General features: G+C 40.1%; 1 protein-coding gene across 1 annotated transcript in view; it reads right to left on the reverse strand.

Moving 5' to 3' along the window:
- Nucleotides 1-23,164, reverse strand: part of IFT81 (intraflagellar transport 81) — a 105,607-nt gene that overhangs the window by 47,827 nt on the left and 34,616 nt on the right. Inside the window, exons 9-11 of the mRNA XM_075273435.1 lie at nt 9,863-10,026; nt 6,516-6,608; nt 5,884-6,030 (exon numbers count right to left, since the gene is read on the reverse strand). Of these exons, the coding sequence (XP_075129536.1) occupies nt 5,884-6,030; nt 6,516-6,608; nt 9,863-10,026 (404 nt within the window). The remainder of the gene's footprint in view (nt 1-5,883; nt 6,031-6,515; nt 6,609-9,862; nt 10,027-23,164) is intronic.

Here is a 23,164-nt window from a genome sequence, read left to right on the forward strand (position 1 = left end):
ACACATCATGCACTGATCAAAAGCAGCACTTAATCAGACTCAGCTGGGGCTCTTGAGTGTCTGACCACTACCGATCTGATGTGATCAATAGTTAAGTCCCAAAAAAGCAAGGAAACAGAGTATTTGTACTCATACAGTATTTTGTACATTTGCTAGTTTCAAAGACAAACAGGTTATGGAAACAGGTTGAAAAACAGAAGCCTGAAATCCTGCAAGATTAGGAAAAAACAGCATTCTGATCTTATTTCCAACCCCAGATGATATTCATTCCCACTTAAGGTGCTGGCATTATTATAATGAATAGATCTTATTAACGGGAAACCTCTTCTCCTGCTGTTGGTTCTAAGCAGGACAGAATGTACAGTTAGTTGTCGCTGCTTATTCATGTTACATTTTTATAAATGATATCAGCCATATAAATAGACAGAAGGACAGTCCCTATTAAAATAGTAATCTAGGGATAAAATACATAAACACCATTCTGCATGAGGTAACTGTATGTTCTATTAAAGTTCTATGAAATGGGCATGAGCTGAATTGTAATGGTTCTGAATAAAGTCTTATTATTCATACTGGGATAAACAGCCCCAGCAAAAGAAATAAAAATAATACATTTTTTACAACGGCATACAAATTATAAGATAAGACAACATTTCAAGCTCCTAGCTTGTCAAGACATGCACACGATGGAATAATGTTAAAGCATTCAGCTGCTACTGCTTCACTTATTAAAATACTTATGATACTACAAAGCGGGGCTGGGCGATTTTGCCTAAACATAAAATCTTATTATTTTTCAAGCTTACGGGCGAATCTCGATTTTTATGTCAATTTATTACTGTTGCTAAAAGAGAAGTGAGCTGGCAGAGTGAGAAGGAATCAAGTATATCTGACGCAGGCTTCCTTGTCATACCACTAAACTATTGACTACATTAAAGAGACTGTTCGTCATAGCTTTCAGAGGGAGGAGAAAGCCTGAAATGTATTAAGACTCCAGGGGCAAGATTATCCTTCTCTGAAATGGCAAATTAATTAAAATAATTCAATTCATTTCGCAGCCTTGCTAAAAGGCATACAAAAAAGTGGCAATACTGCAAAGACCCCTCTGTATTTCACCTTCTTTACAACAGATTCCCATATTAGGACGAGTTATTAAAGTGAGCTCATATTGCCTCATTGGGTGGATCTTGCATCTTACTATGCTATAAGAACAATATAAAGCTAACAAAGGTCCGGTGGGCTAAATCTTGTTATACTTTCCCAGACAACGCCTTTAAATCTGTTGTATTCATGAGCCTGGAGCTACCCCTGCCTCTTAAATCTGAGGTATGGAAGCCTCAATACTGGGTTAGTGGGTGGGGACGGCATAGCAGATTTGTATCTATAATATGCTGCTCCTTTGACCTATTACGTATTGAAAAATGAATTAGATATTCAAGTGCTGATGACCAACCCTGGGGGAAGTACTGGGGGTGATCCAGCTGAGGTATGGCAAAGCTCCTTGAGATAAAAGTATGTAAAATAGCTCTTCTCCAGAAGGAAGAAATCTACTTCTTCGTGCCATAGGTGAGACTGCTTTTGTCCGTCTGGGGGAGAACTAGTTTGCAAACTTCCATGAGAATGAGATATTACTCATATTATCATGTATTAAAGTGCAAGAACACCATGAGTATTCTCAAGAGCTAAAATGAGAATAAATGTGAACAGCAGCTAGCCTTCTAAAGCCAATAAAAGAAATCAAGATAAACTATGGCTGTACCAAATTCAAAGGATTACGTTTTACTCATTTCAGATGTTTTTACAGATCCCTATAATAGAAAACTAATAATGTCACAAACTTGACCGAAAATAATATCAGCTTTATGATTTGCATTAGATTTAACTGTAATTTGTATTAAAGTTTTGTCAAAAAAAATAAATAGCAAGACAGCAATCAGAGAGAGAGAGAAACTAAAAAAAAAAGAAAATCAGTTGCAAACATCCCAGCAGACGGCAGGGAACAGTAACCGGAAATATACAATAACAACAATGCAACGAACACACAAAATACAAAAAAGAAAAAAAAAAAGCCGGGTGTGTGTGTGGGGGGTTATACAAAGGAAGAAAAAAGGGAAAAAAACAAAAGGGAAAAAGAGGTGTGTGTGTGTGTGTGTGGGGGGGAAACGACCCGTCAGCGACCTAAAGGCCCTGGGGAATACAATATGCATCCCATTGTGACCAGATAGTCTGGAACGCCTCTGTAGGGTTATTGAGGTTTGCTGTCAAGCATTCAAGAGTGCGGATATCCTTCATCCTCCAAAGTAAGTCTGGTCCTGAGGGCAGAGACACAGACCTCCAATTATGTGCTATAAGGGTCTTTGCAGCTGTACAGAGGTATAGGAAAAATCAGGAGGACAACTTACCAAGGTGTCGGGGGGCAAGGAGATAAATCAGTGGATCTAATGGAACCCCTTGAATGAAGAGTGTATCCGTCTTCGCCTTCACCTCCCTCCAAAAACCCTATATGAGCAGGTAAATCCAGAATATATAATACAGAGAACCATGATTCGAGTGGCACCGCCAGCATATCGATGGTATGGCAGGATTAAGGGAGTGTAGGAGAGCAGGGGTATGGTAACAATGAATAGGTAGTTTGTATTGGGTCTCCCTATGGGTTATGCGCATAGAGGACTTCGTTGATCAGGACCAGACCACCTGCCATTGACCCGGGATAATTGATCGGCCCAGGGCCTCCTCCCATCTGGTCATGTATTGATGAACTAAGGGCGAACCATCTCACGGAGGGGAAAAAAGTTGGTATAGGTATGAGATAGATCCCTTAGTAGAGATACTAGCCTGGCAGAGCTTCTCAAACTGGGAGGATTGGGAGACTGTGATCAAGCCAAAGAGTGTACGAACCAGGTGTACCACCTGTTGGTAGTGAAGCCACTTCGAGGATGGGGGACCAAGAATAGAAGTGAGAAAAGTAAAGGGCCTCAGCTCAAGAGTAGAAGTCAACCATATCTGCAATACGATAGAGACCTGCCTTCAACCACACCCGAACCATGCTGGAGGTCATGCCTTTTAGGAGTAGAGGGTTGTAAACAATAGTGATCATAGAGGACCTCTCAGAGGCCAGCCAAATAGTTCTCGTAATCCTAATAGGACCCAACAAGTCAGAGAGAGGGGGCGAGGGTGGGAGCTGCCGCACAAAAAAAGAGTTAGGGTGAACAGGCTCAATCCACAACTTCTATACTTCCATCCACTTTGTATAGGCTGGAATGGTTGCCCAGAAGTGGATACAGTGCAAATGAGGCCTCCCCACCCTGTCCCAGCCAACATGACAGAATGGGGTATACGATGGCATCTGGCATTCCAGATGAAGTAGAATACAGCATTCTGTAGGCTTCTAATCACACCTCTGGGGACCACAACTGGCAATGTCTGGAAGAAGTATAGCAATTTAGGAAGCAAGGTCATCTTGACTGCTGCTACACGTTCTAAAAGGGAGATTGGGAGGGACTTCCAGGATTCCAATAGGGAACATAGTTCCTGAAAGAGGCACGGGTAAATAGCTGCATCAAGTGTTGCATAGGATGGGGTAATTTGGACACCCAGATAGTTAATGGAGTCCGAGCACCACTGGAAGTTGTAGTTGCTGTGGAAAAGGGCTAGAAAGTCACTCGGGAGATTTGCATCAGATTTTATAATTAGATAGATCTTGGGCATCATTGTATGGAGGAATCCAATCATTTCCCCATAGGCATGCATGCAGACATATGACTTTAGTCTGTTTGTAAACATGGACTCATGGACTTAGGAACATGGAGAGTGAGGTCCATCATTGGAACGTAATGTGAAATGGGATGAGTTGCTTAAACTTTATGTGGATTTTATTAACGAGATTTTCCTTTGTCAAAGGACAGATGGGGATGTGTGAACAGGAAAGAGCCAAATGTCAATGAAAGATTGTGGAGAATAGGTCAAATGTAAGTATGGTGCACCAGATTTATTATCAGTTTACGTAGTAAATGCTGCAGGTCTTCTACCAGTATCCCTATATATTGCATATTGAAATAGCCCCATCAATAACCAACAAATGCATATACAAGTTTTGTTAGATCTTCAGTTGGAATAAGTTACACGATATGTACATTAATAGCAACAACAGAGATTATCACAAAATTAGTAACCCGTTTTTCATAATGATAGACTTCCATAATGTTAGTACTGCTGACTGTTTTCTTCAATGGACAGCCTGAACGGTGCAAGTTTTTTCTTTTTTTTTTTTTTTTTATCACAAGAGGACCACCCCCTACTACCAGAAGTTTGCCAGTTTTGATTCAATGGGCTTGAGTTCAGCCAGTCTTGCATTTCTTCTAGTCAGTTACAAAACTAGATGTTAAATCACTCTTTTAGCGTTTCATCACCATGCAGCGTTTACTCTTGTTAACTTTATTCATGCTCTTCTTTCATTGTAATTGCGTGTCATCATGAAAAACCATAAGACGAAACTGAATACGTTCCTGTGTATTATTTTAGTTGCAATTAGAGCAGGTTTTAAAACCTAAGGGAGGGCACATAACCTTTTTATTTCTGACGTCTGCTACATTTACCAGGAGACAAATCCTTTATTCTTGGAGGCTTTGTTTCAACTGACCACGGTGGATAATTTATTCCTGGAAACAATTTCAAGTATCTCTAGTCTACTAATAGCCACATGATGGAATGAGGACTGCAACGCACACAATGCAACTCCAAGCTAGTGTTTTATGTCACATGTGCCCCTTTCTTTCTTTTCCTGTCATCAACCAATATGTATTCTCAATATGAGGATACATATGCTCAAAAAGTATCTAAATGACAAGTGACGACGGAGATCCAAATGACAAGAAATATGTTCTATAATGATAAGAAATGCAAGTGTTACACGCACTTAGAAAAATATCAGATGCAAACATGTATGGTGTAATTTATATAATAAAAAGTAAAGGTAGAAAGATAAAACGATGGGTGCCCTATATCTGTCACTCTTTCATGTCTCCACTTTGGAGAAAGAGTTGCCATTTCACTTTCTTTTTCCATGTTCAGAATTGATTCTTTAGCATTGATTAAAAAATATAATAAAATAAAAATAGAAAAATGGTTTAAAAATATTCTTTAATAGTATATTTTGCATATCGTATTTTTGCTTGAATACATTGCTTGACACCACTCTCTAAAATCTGTGCAAGTGGAGTTTGGTTGCCCTTGCAAGAGCACCCCATCTAGTCACTGATGGCCATCAAGGGTTGTACCCTAATACAAAATTTGAGTGCCAACCAGTGCATGTATAGTATTCTCTATCTGTCTTATCAAAGAACTTTTAATTTATGCAAAAGAACTTCCAACTCCATCCTGGCCATGGTCATGCCTATAAGAGAACCCAATCTTGTCACTACAGCCCAGCAGAAATCCCTAACACAAGGATAAACATGTCGAACTACAGCCAGCATCATGGCTCTTTCAATAAAATCTCGGGCTTAAGCTGATTTCTTCAAGATCAGCATGCATGTGCAGTACTGTAGCAGACAGACAGCATAATGTATGCAAAACCCAAGGAGAACTTGTGATGCTGGTTTAGGCTGCAGATGTCAATCCTTGTATTAGGGGCAATACTGGGTGGCAACCAATGGCGACCAGTCATGTGTGGCTGCCAAGGGGCACTTGTGAAAGAGTTTTCCAGAAGTTTTATTTTTAAAATACCTCTTTAAGGCCTTGTTAACATCAAGGTAGTGATGTACACCTTAGCTGTAAGCTGTATTCCAAGAAAACAACCAATATATTGTACATGTTAAGAATATACACTGACACAATGGAGGCCAGGAGTGCACTGTAAAAGACATTCCCCTACAAGTTTCTCACCTCATCTCCTCTTAGCATTTCAGAGCCATCACTGTCACGGGCCTGGCTAGATTTTTGCATAATCTCCCTCTCCAGATTGGCAATTTCTTCTTTTGCTTCTTGTAATTCTTCAGCTTTTGTTTCTTTCTTTCGTGAAATGATAGCTGCCTAAGTCAACAATCAAAATGATGTATATTCAATATAAAATATTTGTGTCTTTAGTTACACAAGAACACCATATTAAGTTAAACTAACATGTCTGTAATTCATATATCTAATCCTGATGCAGATATAAATATGTCAAGTAAATCGGAGTTAGGCTACTGACATTGACTATAATATTGACTAATGTGTGAACCTTATACCTTTTCTCTGTGGAAATCTGCTCTATGTGGGACAAGTGTTCCAATATATATATATATATATATATATATATATATATACACACACGCATATACATACTGTATATATTGTTTTCTACTTTATTCTGAAGCTTTAATAAAAATGTTTTGAACAACAAAATAAATAGTGACTTATTACATATGTAACTGAGAACCTTTGAAAAGAATGCATGGCTAGGGTAAGTGCACGCTCATAAATTTAACAGAACATTAGCGGCAACCAGACAAAATTCAACGGGCAGCAAGACACACCTGCTGTCGAAAAAGAGTCAGTTTGTCATCCACTGGATCACTTCTCATCCTCTTTTCAATCAGATGGTTGATTTCAGAATTCACTTCTTGTATCTAAAATAAGCCAATAATAACCATCAGTTATTTTAGTAGAAAATAATTTCAATGTTTAATCTCCTGTGTTATTTCACTACAACAGCACAAGTAACAGAACTGTAACTATAAATTATCGGAACTCTTGTACCTCCAGACGAAGCCTAGAAAAGCAAAGCATGTTGGGGCATGTGCTACTAGACTTAGTCTAGTATACTAGACTTAGTCTAGTACCCCCATTATGTTTGTTAGGTTTGAAAGTACCTGTTCTATACGCCTCACCTCATGTGTCATGTGCACTATTCCAAATTGTGGTAATACTTTATCAAACCCTGATGACCAATATGTATAATGCATGAAGTATTTTCTATAATATTGCTATCTTGCCATACTTACCTCCATGTGGGACTATTATGTGGTCCTTCCCTCTAATTTATTCCCCCTATGTAGTGCGTATATGTGTTTAGATTTATTTTAAAATGTGAAATAAATATGCTTTACTGTTATTTGGTCATGAGACTTTGTTGTACTTCTGAGTAATTGGAAAACATTGGATAAATCATAAATCATGATACAAAAATAACTAAAGGCATAAGTGCTTTAGAAAACTTTAAAATAAGTAACTAATAAAAATTAAATACTGTAAGTAACTTTCAACTTTTAGTTAGATCACTGGTACCAGAATACTTACACAAATAATCTATGGTCCAACAAAGTGAATCAAAAAGTAAAACTGATCACAGACCTGGTCAGAAATAATAATCTAACAGCAAATCACTGCCTGGGACAGAATATACCATATTTATCTGTAAAGTCTTTCAATTTAAATTTTCTGTAGGAAACTTCACTAATGTACATGTTGTCATGCATACAGGGGTCAGCTCTAGTGCTGAGAGTAAACTGAGCACATGCAGTTAGACAAGTAATGTGCAGTTGTTGATATATATGATGGATGCATTGGAGCATGGGAAATGTGGTTCAGGGCCCAATGCTGGAGAGCTCTATGTAACCCATATCAGAACTTAAAGGGGCTTTATCATTGGGAAAAGTCATTTTTAACTAAGCACATACTTGCATAGCCTTTAGAAAGGCTATTCCATACGTACCTTTTGTATGTAAATTGCCTCAGTGGCTTATGAATGAACCCGTTCTTATTCATATGCTAATTAGCTTCCAGCCAGCACAGGAAGTTCCCAGCAGCCTCCTTTCTGCTATTCTTTCCTATCTGTTTGTGCAAACAGGAAGCAGGAAGTCATCAGCAGCAGCCTGCGCTGTATACATACATAGGAAAGAATAGGCAGAGTATGCACAATGAGACTTCCGGGGTACACCAAGAAGCTAATTAGCATATGAATAAAAACGGGCTCATTCAAAAACCACTAAGGCGATTTACATACAAAAGGTACGTGTGGAATAGACTTTCTAAAGGCTATGCAAGGATGTGATTACGCTAGGTTCACACCTGCGTTCAGGGTCTCCGTTCTATGGTTTCCGTCTTCTGCATGCCAGAAGACGGAAACCATAGACCGGGTCCGGCCGTGAGCATGGTGAGCGTTTTAGGCTCTCCGCCGCGAAACCGGGTTTTTTAATCTGGACACAGAGTACTGCATGTCCGACTCTGTGTCCGGATTATAAAACCCGGCAAGACTTCGACAAAGGAACTAATCCGAAACGCGTCAGTCTGACGCCCATGCTCCTGTTGAGATGTGTGCTGTCATACATGTTATGTTTTTTTAAACAATAAAGAAGAATTTTTCAATTTTCCACGAAACCTGGCTGGAATCAACTTCTATTTGTGGATTTACCTAGGCTTTAGAAAGGCTATTCCACACCTACCTTTAGTATGTAGATTGCCTCAGTAGTTTCTGAATAAGTCCATTTTTATTCATATGCTAATGAGCTTCCTAGCCAGCACAGGAAGTTCCCAGCAGCACTCGTCTCTGCTATTATCTCCTATGTGTGTGTGCAAACAGGAAGCTGAGTCATCATCAGCAGCAGCAGCATGTGCTGTATACAGCCATAGGAAACAATAGCAAAAGGAGTGCACGATGCATCGTGCACCAGACTAATTAGCATATGAATAAAAACGGACTTATTCAGAAACCACTGAGGCAATCTACATACTAAAGGGGCGCGTTTATTACATGGAGGTCCTCTTATAGGTAAATACTATCTTTGCACCATGTTAACTTTGTTTTGTATATGCACTCTAAAACTCATGGGTATTGTATACGCCACTATATTTATATAATATGAGTGACATCTACTTATCATTATATAGCATCATTTTTACTGGGCCTCCATGTTTTTGTATGGTTGTACCACCCCATCTATTACTTCCTTCTTTATATATCTTTTAATATCTATTTAAAATAAAGTTTGATATATTTTTGTGAATTATTGGTTGTGGCAGTCCGCTTTTTTAGCATAGTGTAATATTAACGTAGTTCTGCCAATTTTTTGCCCTATAACTAGTTGTGTGTAATACTAAAGGTAGGTGTGGAATAGCCTTTCTAAAGCCTATGCAAAGATGTGATTAGTTAAAAATGACTTTTCCCAATGATAGAGCCCCTTTAAAAAAACCTCTGTTAAAATGATTTTGCCATTATAGAAATGTATCCCCTATTCACAGGAAAGCAGAGGCCCAATCAGAAGAGTGAGGGGACTGAAAGTCCCCATGAGACCTCCCTGTGAATGAAACGCCAAAGCGCCATTCACTTATATGGGGCTTCTGGGACTGCAATCACTGCAAGTCCCATAGACGTGAATGGAGTATTGGTCATGCAAGCGCACTGATATTTAATTCACCAAGAGAATGCAGGAGGAATTTCAGGCCCCCGTTTTCCTGATCACTGGGGGCCCTAACAGTGTTCCACAGTGATCTAACATTTATCCTCCATCCTGTGGATATGTGTTCAATCTGATAACTACTGGTAGAACAAAGAAAACAGGGCAGTATGCTGAGAACAGTCATGGTGTGCTCTTCCTCATTTACATTTAGCTCTGTAAAGCATTAGTCAAAATTCTGTGTAGAACAGCGTATTGGTATATGGCATGCTTTCAAATACACTGGGAATCTGTTTGGCAAATATGCACTGTTTATTATTATGCAAGGAAATTGCATTTTGCTTAGAAATTAATAATATCATATATTTCTTCAATTTAAGACATTTTAGTGACAGTGAAATGCTAAATTATATTATACAGTATTATAAAATATTTCTTTCCTATTAGTATTGTAGTGAATAGTGTAGAAATACTTTCTATATATATACCTTGGCTTCAAGCTCTGTGAGATCAGACTGGTCAATTACTTGCTCATTCACAACTCTCTGCATGAAGCTCAGGGTCAGTTTCTTGTTCTCCAGCTCTTTTGGAAGCTTTTCAGAAACCATATATGAATTAAATTTAATTTCTTCTTCAACTCTTTTCATAAGTCCTAAAGAAAGCATAAAAAATACAAACCAAAAAAAATCAAAATAGGATATGAAATCTTTCTTTAAGACACAGACTATACAATGGCCATAGCAGCTGGAATAAGATGCACTATAGCAGTGATAGTGAACATTTTAGAGACCGGGTGCCCAAACTGCAACCCAAAACCCAAAAATTTATCGCAAGGGGCCAACATGGTAATTTAACCTTAATATTGTGTGGATCCACAATTACGGACCTGCAAAATAAGGTCATTAAATGAGGTTTTACCAAGCTTTCAATGTCACAAATCAACTTTGTACTGAGAGATAAAGGTCTCTGCAATGGTACTTTTGAAGAATTAATGTTCCCTATTTATATTGCACAGGATCTGTTTTATATTGACCGTGCAATGTTAATACAGCCTGTACAGCCTGTACTAATGTCATGTCTGCTATAAAACAGATCCTGTGTGATATAAACAGTGAAGGGGTCCCCACAAAGTACAATGTGCTCCACAGTTGCCCCAAAACAGCCCAATCTGCTCCACAGTGGCCCTAACACAGTACAATTTGCGCCACATTGGCTCCAGCACAGTACAATCTGCTCCACGGATGCCCCCACACAGTACAATTTGCGCCACATTGCTCCCCACACAGTACAGTTTGCTCCACAGTGGTACCCACACAGTACAATTGGCTCCACAGTGGCCCCCACACAGTACAATCTGCTGCAAAATGGTCCTCACACAGTATAATCTGTTCCACAATGGGTGCCCATAGAGAGGGCTCCGAGTGCCACCTCCGGCACGCGTGCCGTAGGTTCACCACAACGGCAACTATAGTCAGGGACTCTTACACAGATCACTTAAGTCCAACAATCACACAGGCAGGCAGAGAGTAAATCACTGCTATTTGGAAATCAGTCTCCAATTATTAATGGTGAAAACTGAAGAATGACAGAATTTTTATTTAAAACATAAAATAATACTAAATATTAATATACACAGAAAAAGTTTTCAATTGGAATCATTTAAAAAAAGCATTTCCGTCCGTTAGACATTGTCATTATATTCTTGGTCTAGCACTACCTATTGTTCTTTGGATTTCCACTTAGGATGTGTCCATTGCTAGTGAGAAGAAGCTGTTTATAATGCACTGGCAAAATAAGAGGAATCTCACTCTGCAACCCATGTACTGCATGATCCAAAGAGATTGAGCTACTAAACATGTGTGATCACCAACACTGGACATTCTGAAAGGGACGCAAAAGGAGCAGGTTCATCCAGTCATTATAGGCACTCAATGACCCACCAATGGTCCCACCACAAAGGGTGCAATTTAGTGGAATGATTGCAAGTCCCCCCATGACTAGTTAAGGTAAATGTGCATAAGCTTTTAAAAGCTTGTGACTTGATTTTTCAGCAACAAAAATCTTAGTGAGGGGCGCCATAGAAAAAGTCATTACTTGATTGGGATCTGAGCTGCAATAGTGTGGCACAGTCATTACACATTGACTGTTTCTGGCTCTCTACAATGTGCAGAAATCAGCTGATCAGTGAAGGTACTGAGAGTTGCTATCAATATTTACTTCTGGACAACCCATTGTGGAACAAACCCATTGAATGACACTAATTCCATGTCAGGGCTCGTTCACATCTGCGCCCGGTCTCTGTTCTGCAGGTTTCCGTTTCCTGCACAAAACAGAGTACTCTGTGTCCGATTTTAAAAAAAACGGTTTCACGGCGGAGAGCCTAAAACGCTCACCGCCGCTCATGGCGGGACCCGCTCTGACAGCTGTCCGTCTTCTGCATGCAGAAGACGGAAAGCTGAGAACGGAGACCCGAACGCTAGTATGAACCTAGCGTCATGTGGTATCAAACAGATATTGAATAATGGATTTTTAGCCCATGTGTTTCCTGTAGACCCCTCTCATAAGATGACAATATTTGGAGAGTTAGTCCTGTGAGTTACTAATCTAATTACAAAGGTTATTCTGCCTCAATGTTTTCTATTAAAAAAAAATAAAATAAAGAAAAAAGACATATCATGGCACCCTCTATGATCAAAGGATGTGAATATCACAGTTGTTTCCTATTATTTTGTTGGAGTTCTCCAGTGCCAAGGGCTGTGCTGGATACAGCACTGTCTTTAGATAACAAATTCGGGTCCTAAGAAATTAAACACATCCTATAAAGTCAATATTATACTCTGTAAGCCAAATACGTACATTGCCAAATCTTTGGATTGATAAATTAGTTTACACTAAGTACACACTGAACACATGCTACTTCTTACTTTGTTTCACTAGAATTAAAAAGCTATTTATATAAAATGCCACAAAGCAGTGTCAGAAATCAGAAACTAGATCAATGTGGCCAAATGAAATGGAAACAGGTCACATAGGTAGCGGAGATCAATATACTGTTGGGGACAGCTTTACTTTCTTAAATGCATGAGTTTTAGGAAGAAAAGCGTTATTGCAATACAAATTTTTAAAAACCTAATGGGAACCACATCTATGTCAAGAAGCAGTCTTGTGGATGCAACAGATAGTACATAGCATATGCATGACTACTGTCTCCATTCACTTCTAAAGTGACTTCCTACTTGTACAGCTCATAAATCTCTCTAAAGCTACAAGGCAGTGTGTCAAGGACCCCCCCATTCTCAAGACATGCAGTTCTCAGAGTTGGGACCCACACCTATTGGAGGTTGAAGGAATATTTACTGTGGATAGGCCATACAAATCCCAGATGGTAATACCATTTTAATGTCAACAGGGAAATCGAGACACTTGTGGCAGCCCTTATGTCATGGGTCAAAAAAGCAATGGGTATTTTGTAATCCAATATTTACAATCATTGAATTCTCTGACAAAAGTTGCTTTACCCAAATACATAACCCCACTAAAAATAAGTGGATATGGCTAACAATGTATTTATCTATGGAAAGCTTTAGGCTTTCTAGTTCACCAACGTTGTCAATCCTATGACTGTAGTTGAAAGATAAACAAACATTCACTCTTAGACACCATTCCATAATATCTCCCCCCATCTGCCTTCAAATGAGGCTCATTACCGAACCATTTACAATGTAATAATGGACTTCACGTCCAGCTTGGGGCAAGTTCTTAGCCATTTTTTTCACAGCTTGGCAGGACAACGTGGTCTAGCAGAAAAGGGAAACATTAGAAAACCTATTTACCATCTGACACTAACTACTGTGATAAATATGTCACATGTTAAAGACTGTATAGTTAAAGTTCACATTCTGAGCGGATTAGTATATCTGCCCCAATGTTATCAAGACAATCTTAGTTTCAAAGGTACTTATTAAAATTATAGCAACAATAAAAAATATGGTCAACAGATGCAGGTACAATGATAAAAAGATGACAATAAATGCCAAATACAGTATCATATATGCATAAATAACATGGCTATGTTACAAGGGGAAACAGGACGAACATAAGAACAACAAAAAAAACAACCCGAGACAAAGAAAAAAAGGGAGAGGGAGTAGTAACACAAGATACATGTGCAGCAAAAGGAGAGAGCGAAGGACTCGCCTGAGGAAAGGAGTGAAAGTAATGAAAACTCAGTCCAGTCATATAGTTAGAGTTGGAGACTGTATGGAAGACATGGGATGCGAGATCTGTGGACCCAAGGTGCTCAGATCTTATCAAAGAAGGGGGGGGGGGGGGGGTATCTGAAATGATGGAATTGATCTTCTCATGAAGTATAATGGTATCAACCCGTCTCAAAACCTCAGCCACCGAGATCCAGGCAGCTAATAAAATATAGTGGATCAAATATATCCTATGTAGTACTTTTAGGGAGGACTCCATAAGGATGTCTAAACAATCTTAAGGGCTAGTTCACACAGGGCCAAAGGGGCGGATTTTGACAGCGGAATCCACGTCATAATCCGCCCCTTTACAATGGTGGTCTATGGAGACCACTAGCGTTGAGACCACCAAAAGCGAGCTGCCCTTTCTTCAGGCGGATTCCGCAGCTCGCTGGCAGCTGCGACCTACGGCGTCGGCCCATTCATTTGAGCCGACTTCTGGGTGGGAGAAGCCGGGACATCGTGGCAGGTGGGTTTTGACCATATTTTGACTTGGCTCCCCTAATCAAAATATGGTCAAAATCCGCCCCCCCACCCCCCCCGTGTGAACGAGCCCTAAAGCAGCTCTATCATTGGGAAAACTCATTTTTAACTAAACATATACTTACATAACATTTAGAAAGGCTATTCCACAAATATCTTTTGTATGTTAATCCCCTCAGTCATTTTTGAATGAGCCCGCTTTTATACATATGCTAATTATCCTCCAGCATGCACCCGGAAGTCTCAGTCAGCACTGTCTGTTTTGTGAGAGAGCAGGGAAGGCTGATAAGTCACCAGCAGCAGCCTCCCTGTTCTTTCACACACACACAGCAGACAGTGCACACTGAGACTTTTGGAGCTTGTTGCTGGCTATCATTGAGTTTTCCCAATGATAGAGCCCCTTTAAAGGGGTTGTGCCACAACAGACACCTTATCAACAGCATAGAGGGATAAGTATCAGATCCATGGGGAGACTTGATCGCTGGCACTCCAGTGAGCAGTAGAAAAGGGAACAGAAAGCACTCATAAATCTGTTTGGTCTTAAAGTGTGGACCAGAGTAGAATGGAAGCAGCATTTAGCACTCAGACATGCAAGGCGGCTGTGGTTTTGCCTCTTTATGTAATGTTTATTTTATTTATTTTTTTATAAATTCTTTATTTATAGCAACAGAGGAAATATTAACAGCAAAACAGGGCCCACACAACATGGGGGGGCCCGAAACAAAAAAACAAAACACAATCATATGCAACAATACAATAGGGAAAAAACAAACAGACCAACATAATTAAAGATCACAGCGCAAGAGCACATCCTGAGCGTTCAGGAATAGAAAGGGAAAGGGGGAGAGGGACGGAGGGAGAAGAGGGGGAAGAGAAAAAAAAAGGGGGGGGGGGGAAGTGGATGGGGAGCAAGACGGCACGGCTCTGAGCTCCAGGCGAGTAAGAGCGGTAACCCAATCAGGGTCACAGCAAGAGATCCCGGTACGACTGAGTACCCTGGAAAAGGATCCAGGGCGTCAAGGTTTCCATGAAGGCGTCATGCGCATCCCTCAAGGATGCTGTGAGGTCTTCCATACAACAGATGTCATCTACCTTACGGACCCAGTGGCTTAAAGAGGGTGCATGAGACGACTTCCAAAGCGCAGGAACACAAGCCCTAGCCGCATTGATCATCTCTTCATGTAATGTTAAGAGTTATCAAATTAAGTAAATTTTGTCCAAAAATCAATGCCCTTTGTATTTTTGGGTATGAATACAAGGCAGCAAATTTGCTTAGTTTTTATTCGAAAAAAAAAATATTATAAAGGTCTAAATACCGTATATACTCGAGTATAAGCCGATCCGAATCTAAGCCGAGGCCCCTAATTTTACCACAAAAAACTGGGAAAACTTATTGACTTAAGTATAAGCCTAGGGGGGAAATACATCATTGCAGATAAAAAAAAAAAAAGTCTGGCCATGTGCATTATAGCTTAGTAAGTTCATGTGCCTCATGGTAATAGCAGTTAACCCCATCATGTCCCTCACATTAACCCCATGTGTGCCTCACATAAGAGTTACTGATATGTGGGACATATGGAGGTAATAATTAGGTACCTTCATAATTAAGGTCCTGTATTAGTACCCCCATATGTCTCACATATTAGTAACCCTTATATTGGGCACACAGGGGTTAATATGAGGAACATGATGGGGTTAACTGTTATTAATATGAGGCACATGGAGTTACTGAAACTAAATTAATAACCCCAAATGCCTGACATTAATAGGCAGAGTAACCCCAGCAGGTACCTGTGTGTTTTACTTTACTTTACTGTAGCTTCCTCTCCTCGACAGACATCTTCTACAAGACACAATGAATCCTGCACATAATGGCCACTGACTTATCTGCAGATGTTACATTCTAGTGGCTACAGGACCTTTGATGACATCAGCCACGTGACCTACATGACAAGCCTACATCACAGAGCAGTAGCACTAAAGGACTCCCCCCTTCGTTTAATTTATGCAGGTCCTTGCAAGTCCCTGTGCTCTGTGGACTCTGACTCGAGTATAAGCCGAGGGGGGCTTTTCCAGCATAAGAAATGTGCTGAAAAAGTCGGCTTATACTCAAGTATATGCACTGATGCTTCCATGCTTAAATGGGTTTTTCCCTTAGACCATATAATTTCTTATTATGTGTCTGTATCCATGCACTAGCTGCCATGGCTACAATTATGGACTTGGTAATGTGTCTTCAGAATACTCATACCAAAAAAAAAAACTTAAAACAGATCAAACACATAGTGTTTTACTGCATAAGTAAAAATGCCTACTATGCTGATGTGTCACCAAAAAACTTTTTCAGAATAGCTTGTAAGTAAAGGATTTGCTATTCCCAGACCTTTTTTTCCTTGAAGATTGCGTAGGCAAGTGAAGTCTTTCCATTACATATAACAAGTTTGTTTTCCATTTGTACATAACCATGGTTTACAAAATGTGCAGACATACAGTGCTCAGTAATGATTTGGCCAGATGCCCTGAGATTTCCTTCCAAGTAATAACTTCCCAACCAAGTGCTTACATATACATGGGTATAAAATAAATTTCCCTGGAATGAAGAAACTAGTGTATTATCCGGAAGAACATGGAAATGATGACAAGTTACACTTTAGCATCAGCACCAGCGGCAATCTAAGCTAAAGCTCTCAAATTTAAGTAATAACTTATATCAGAGCTAACATGGTGCAGGGTGATACCCTTATATTTTATTGGTTGCTTTATAAAGAGGCCCCTGTGCCTTGGATGTGGTTATAAAATTAAGGTGATATTGACTTTGGCTGCTGAGAGGCGAGTTTTCATGTTGATCAGCTAGAAGTGCAGTCATGTACTGTCTGGGTGTCACACCACCAGCAATGGTCAGTTACATGACTGGAATGCTTGCAACATACTAGCACCATGGTTATGTGCTGTAACAACTCACCTCTTGGTGCCTGTGGGGGGGGGGGGGGGTTCTGCTGTGGTAGAGCAGTCCTAGAGCTCTGGGCATGGTCTTAGCATAAGAGCAAAGTATAGGCAAGGTAATGCCTGAGCAGTTATAAGACCACAATGCATCATACATGTACTGCTTGTATCTATTCCTCTATTAACTGCCATGGGCACATTTCAAAAGCCTTCTCTGCACAAAGAGTCAACATCTGTATGACCGTAAGTAATTTTTCAGGATAAAGTAACTGGTTTTCATATACTTGAGTAGCCTCCGAGCCCACTGTGAGGCCATTTGCTGCAGTTTCAGTGATTTTGCCGTGGACACCATTACATGATCGAGCCAAATGTTTTTTCAGTGCACTAAAGTGTCCATCACTGCCTCCCATAGAACACAGGGGAGGCAGAATAAGGTCAGAGAGGATTTTGAGAGAGGCCTTCTCAGAAGCCTGTAAGTGATCATACTCTTAGGGTCTTTTTTTTTTTTGTGACCACTGGGTGCAAAGAAGGAGGAAAACCCAATGATAACTGGATAAAAGAGAATGGTTAGAGTCTGAGCACCCATTTTGAAGGAGTAAGAGACAGGACTTTTTCGAAAGAAATTTACATTAATATTTAAAGAAAAAGAATGAGAGGAGTTTGGATTTAAATGGATTTGAAGAAAGGGGAAGCTTGGAGGAATATCTGAGCGCAAAAAGCAAACTGATGGTGGAGAAAAAAGAAGGAGGGAGATGACAAGTGGAGAAACTTACAATAATTACAGTATATAAAAATTATTAGATTCCCATTACTGATCACACCATAAAGTCATCTTCTCTGTCAGCTATTTGAAACATAAAACATAATCATTTACCGATTCCGAATATTTTCTACCTGGATATGCATCCAGTTGCTTCTTAGTGATTTGATGCACACTTTTGCTTCATAAATATTGTATTCAGAGCAAATCCCGTATTTTAAATGTATTTAGGTCAGAAAACTTAAACTGTTATAAAATTCTGTAAAGTTATAAAGAGCTGTAAATTATATGTGCAATAAACTATCCGTAATGGAGCTGCAGGAAAATACTTTGTGCTGGAGAGCAGAAGAAGGAGATGAGTGCCAGGCCCACCCTCTAACATGGGTTTTAAGGGTAAGTTCACACATGGTTTTTTGGTCAGGATTTTGAGGCCGTATCCGCCTCAAAATCCTGACCAAAAAGACAGCTCCCATTGAAATCAGTGGGAGCCGGTCAGGTCTTTTTTCTGGGAGCCGTTTGTTCCGGCCGACAGAAAAAGAAGCGACACTTCCTCCCGACTAGGCCCATTCATTAGGGCCTAATCCGGAGCGAGTGCACCGGCATCCAGTCGCAGCTACCCGTATTTTGGTCTGGAACCTGAGGCGACCTCACCTCAGGTTCCGGACCAAGAAACCACATGTGAACTTACCCTAAAGCACTATTGTTATCTAACCCAGCTTGGAGAAAGTCTGAGGTGAACTAGACCCCATATCCACTATTTCTAAATCTGGAAACTTGATAAATATTGTTAAAGGCACTGATGTGAATAAATGGAACACTAATTATTAACAGCTTACTAGAAGTATTGGTTCCTTTCAGTGAAATCCTGTACTACTTTAAGCTTTCCCTCGTTCTGCTATTGAGAGCCGTACACTGCTTTCACTAAGTGCATGGGTATTCAGGCTCTTGTGTAATGGAGGGAAGCTGAGGCTGGGAAGGGGTCACCTCAATCAGGTATATCTCAAGTATTTTAAAACCTAGAATAGTGTTTCAGGAGATTCTCAGCTTTCACGTGGCACTAAGAAGAATCACCAATTGAAAACACAGTAGGAATTAGCATATTTATAAGTAACTGCAGCTGCTCCAAGTCCCAACTGTGTTTTCAACTGGTGAGATCTCTACAACTAGAACTGCCTTGGTGACACTTAAAGAACTGTTCTGGTTGAAGTGACTGCCCCTCTTCCACTCCATCCTCAATGTTCCTGCATTATACAAGAGAGTCTATACACTCATACTCCAGAAGTAATGTACAGATCTCAGCTCTCAACAGAGAAACGAGGGAAAGAATAAAGCTGGGCCTACATGGTGACTTTGCCTGCAACTACTGATGCACATCACAGATCACCATGCTGCCCTGTGACTCCACTACCAATGTGAGTGAATGGAGTTGCATAGCACTGCACAATCTTTTTGCACCTAGAAGTTACATCTACAGTGCTCACAGAGTTGCAAAGCAACTCTATTCATTCATCCATCCATGGAGGAGTTGCAGGGTGATTCAACAATATACTAGGTCTATTCCCAGGCATATTCAGAGGGTCAATCTATCCAAGAAACAAACTTCAGGGTGCATCTATTTATTCATCAGTTGGAGGTGGGGTCACTACAGTCATTATTTTGGGGGCAGTTCCATTCACAAATTGTAGCAAAAACTACGCTGCCCCCTGCATACAAAAAATAATGTCAGATAGTTATTTTATATTTACTTATTATCAATATATTAAGACTGAAGTGTACGATAAAGTTATCTTCAATTGAAAACAACTGACTGGTCCTTAAAAGTGTTGTCCATTTTCAGAAAAAACTGGACAGTTGAGGTCTTAAAATAGGAAAATGCATGGCATATATCTTCTGAAAGCCACATCACTTCAGTGCTCAGTTTCTGCTGCTCCCCAGTTGTGTGCCACCACTGCTGCGGCCAGTGATGACCTACAGCAGTCAACTGTAGATGGGACATCCATGCTGCAGCCCTGCAGAGAGAAGCGAAAACTCAGTCTAAAGTGGCAGGGATTCAGGAGGCAAGTGCTACTCCTTTTCTTGTTTTAGGAAATCCCTTGATTATAGCGAGTTAACACTGGACTACTCCTTTAATGGAACCACGCTTACCCGTCTCATGGGTCCGTTGCCTTGGGATAACCCTAGATTTTGACATAACATTCAAGTTGCACGTTCAAGTCCTCAATACCTCCTGCCGCCTCCAACTCAAGAACAACCATCAAATCAGCTCCTTCCTCACCCCAGAAAATGCAAAGGTGCATAGACCATGGTTTCATAATCTCCCGCCTAGATCACTCTAACACCCTTCTCCATGGCCTCCCAGCGAATATTCTGGCCCCCCACCCCTCCAGTCCAACAAACTGTGCTGCTCCCTTAATACGCTTCTTCCCCGACCACTCCCCTCCGGTTCTTCATTGGCCGCTCCTTTCTACCAATCCCTTCACTGGCTACCAGTTGCCCAGCGACATACAAAGCCATCCACAACCTGCCCCCTCCATATATCTCTGACCTAATCTTCCGCTACCTGCCCACACGTAACCTCAGATCCTCCAAAGACCTCCTACTCAGCTCTGCTCTTTTCTGCTCTTCACACAACCGTCTCCAAGATTTCTCCTGTGCATCCCCCATAGTCTGGAACTTCTTACTAGGACACATAAGACTGACCCAACAACCTCCAATAATGCTACTATCACCACATCTCCATCTGAACAGTCTCTACCCTCACCTTCTGTCTCTATCAGGTGGTCACTGTTAGTATTATATTTGTTTGTATATTTTGTGTACTGTATGTAAACCCTCAAATGTAAAGCACCATGGAATTAATGGTGCTATATAAATAAACAATAATAATAATGATGCTGTCAAAGAGGACCTTTCACCATCTGGGGCATATGCGGTTTAATAGACTGCTAAAAAGCTGAATTCAGTACAGCGCTATATACGCTGTTGTGTTGTGAGGAAGGGCGTTCCTGACAGATTGTGGAAAATGCCCTTCTGACAGTGAAGAGCTACTGTACCAGCACCGATAGCTCTTCACTGGGGGCACAGAATGGGAAAGCCGATAGTGCACTGAATTCAGCGCACTGTCGGCCTTCTAGCGGTGTATTAAACCGCATGTGCCCCAGATGGTGAAATGTCCTCTTTAATAAAGTTATTTTAAAAAAAACATAGAGAAGACATGGAAAAGAACATGGAATCTGTTTTTCCACATTGACAGACATATCTTTGGCCAATCAAGAGACTACTATGCAATAGTGAGACAATGGTAAATTAATGTCAGGAGTCACATGATGTGTGTGTGATGTGAGACTGACAGCATTTTTAGTTACTATAACACCATTGAATTATTTGGGGCTAGTTTGTGAGCTGTACTATATTTTTCTGAACAGCAGACTACCGCCTAAAGTAGCAAAGTCAGACAAAAAAAAACAATTATAAAAAAAACTTTTTTTTTTTTTTTACCCATGTTGGCATAAGCATCAAAAAAGCGATTACACCACACACTACTCTACAGCACTTAGACCTGTGTTTATAGGCAAGTAGGATTATAAAAATAAATCATGATCATTTTCCTAGACTAGCGCTGCATGGATATAATGGAAACAAGATGTCTAAATTGACAAGAAACTGTAGGATTAAGTTAGCTGTTCTTAATCTACAGGGCCGCTTATGGTAATAAAAATGGTTCATGTGAAGCTCACACAGGACATTTTCAAAGCTCATTTTACCATTTAATGGTTGAAAAGCAATAAACCATTTGTACCCAATGTGACACTCTACATAAAAAAACTACCAGTCAAGTTTACTATCACGCTATATAATGTAAATTAGTAATAGTAAACACATTCTAACTTTTTTAAGACTGTACACAAGAGGATGACATCAGGATAAGTTAATTTTTCTAATACACTGTCTACCAATAAGTATTTGGACACCCAAGCAAATGAAGATATCTGCGGTGTCACGCCTTCCGCCGTTAAATATCGTGTAGGAAACAGCATTGGCATTAGTCACATGCAAGATGCCACAAAGTGCAGAGCTGTTCAATTTCGAGAAAGGAGTTATTGTCGGGTACCAAAGAAATTATCGATCCTTAACGGACATAGCAAGCGAACTGAATTACCCAAAATCGACAGTGGCCTATGTGATTACAAAGTAGAAGGTGAACAGTGATTGTCGGAATGTGCCCCGAGTCGGCAGACTCCGAAACTGGGAGATAGAGACCGATGAGTGCTGGCCAGAGAAATTTGGAAGAACTGCACCCAACTGATGGCTCACATACACCAGGGGTGTCTCCAGGCATCCGGGAGTATTGTGTCGATCAATACCATCCGTAAGGAAGCATCTGCTGGGTTCTACCAACTATTCAATATGAATAAATGTTGTTTTTCTATTCTACCCCAGATGTCCAAATACTTATTGGTAGACTGTGTACATCCCCTTAGGCTAGGTTCACACTACTATTGGAATTCTGTTATGATAGTGTCCGTTTCTATTTATTTATTTTTTGAACGGATCTATTTACCCCTTGCCTCGCAGCAGGTATTTTTCAAATTTCATTTTTGACACCCTGCCTTAAAACAGCCATAACGTCGTTACTTTTTCATTCACAGAGCCATGTGCACACTTATTTTTTGGCAGGACAAATTGCACTTCGTAGTGCTACAATGTAATAATTTGCATGATGAACTGGGAAGTTGTAAAAAATTCTGAATGGGGTGGAATTGGAGAAAAGCTGAATTTGTGACTTTCTTATGAGCTTTGTTTTTACAGTGCTCCCTGTACAACCAAAATGAAATGTCTCCGGTATTATATATGTCATTACAATTCCAGGGATACCAAATGTATATACTTTTTTTTACATTTTAATTTTTTTAAAAACATCCAGAATTTTGCAAAAACAATTTCTTACAGTCGCCATATTCTGACACCAGAACATTTTTCATATTTCTTTGTATGGGAATACATAGGGTTTTTTTTTTATTGAGGTTTTGTTTAAAAAAAAAAAAGTGAACAAATCACAACACAGTATCAACAGAGGTGGTGCATAGAAGGGGGTTATGGAAACGGACGGGAGGACTGGGGAGAACAAGATACAACAGGGGGGCAACCAAGAGGACTCAAGGTGGTTGGGAACAACAAAGGCACAGCAGAGTCAAACAGTAGATCCAATAACAAACGTAAAGGCAGATATACAACATATCAATAAAAAGACAACAAGAAAAGTAAAAAGATACGGGAAGGTTATGAAGGTACAGAGGGGAAGGCAGACTGAAACTCAGCAGAGTAATAAAAGTGGTTCCACTGGAGCC

This window comes from Leptodactylus fuscus, chromosome 1 (assembly GCF_031893055.1).
Source record: "Leptodactylus fuscus isolate aLepFus1 chromosome 1, aLepFus1.hap2, whole genome shotgun sequence".
NCBI classification, from domain to species: Eukaryota; Metazoa; Chordata; class Amphibia; order Anura; family Leptodactylidae; genus Leptodactylus; species Leptodactylus fuscus.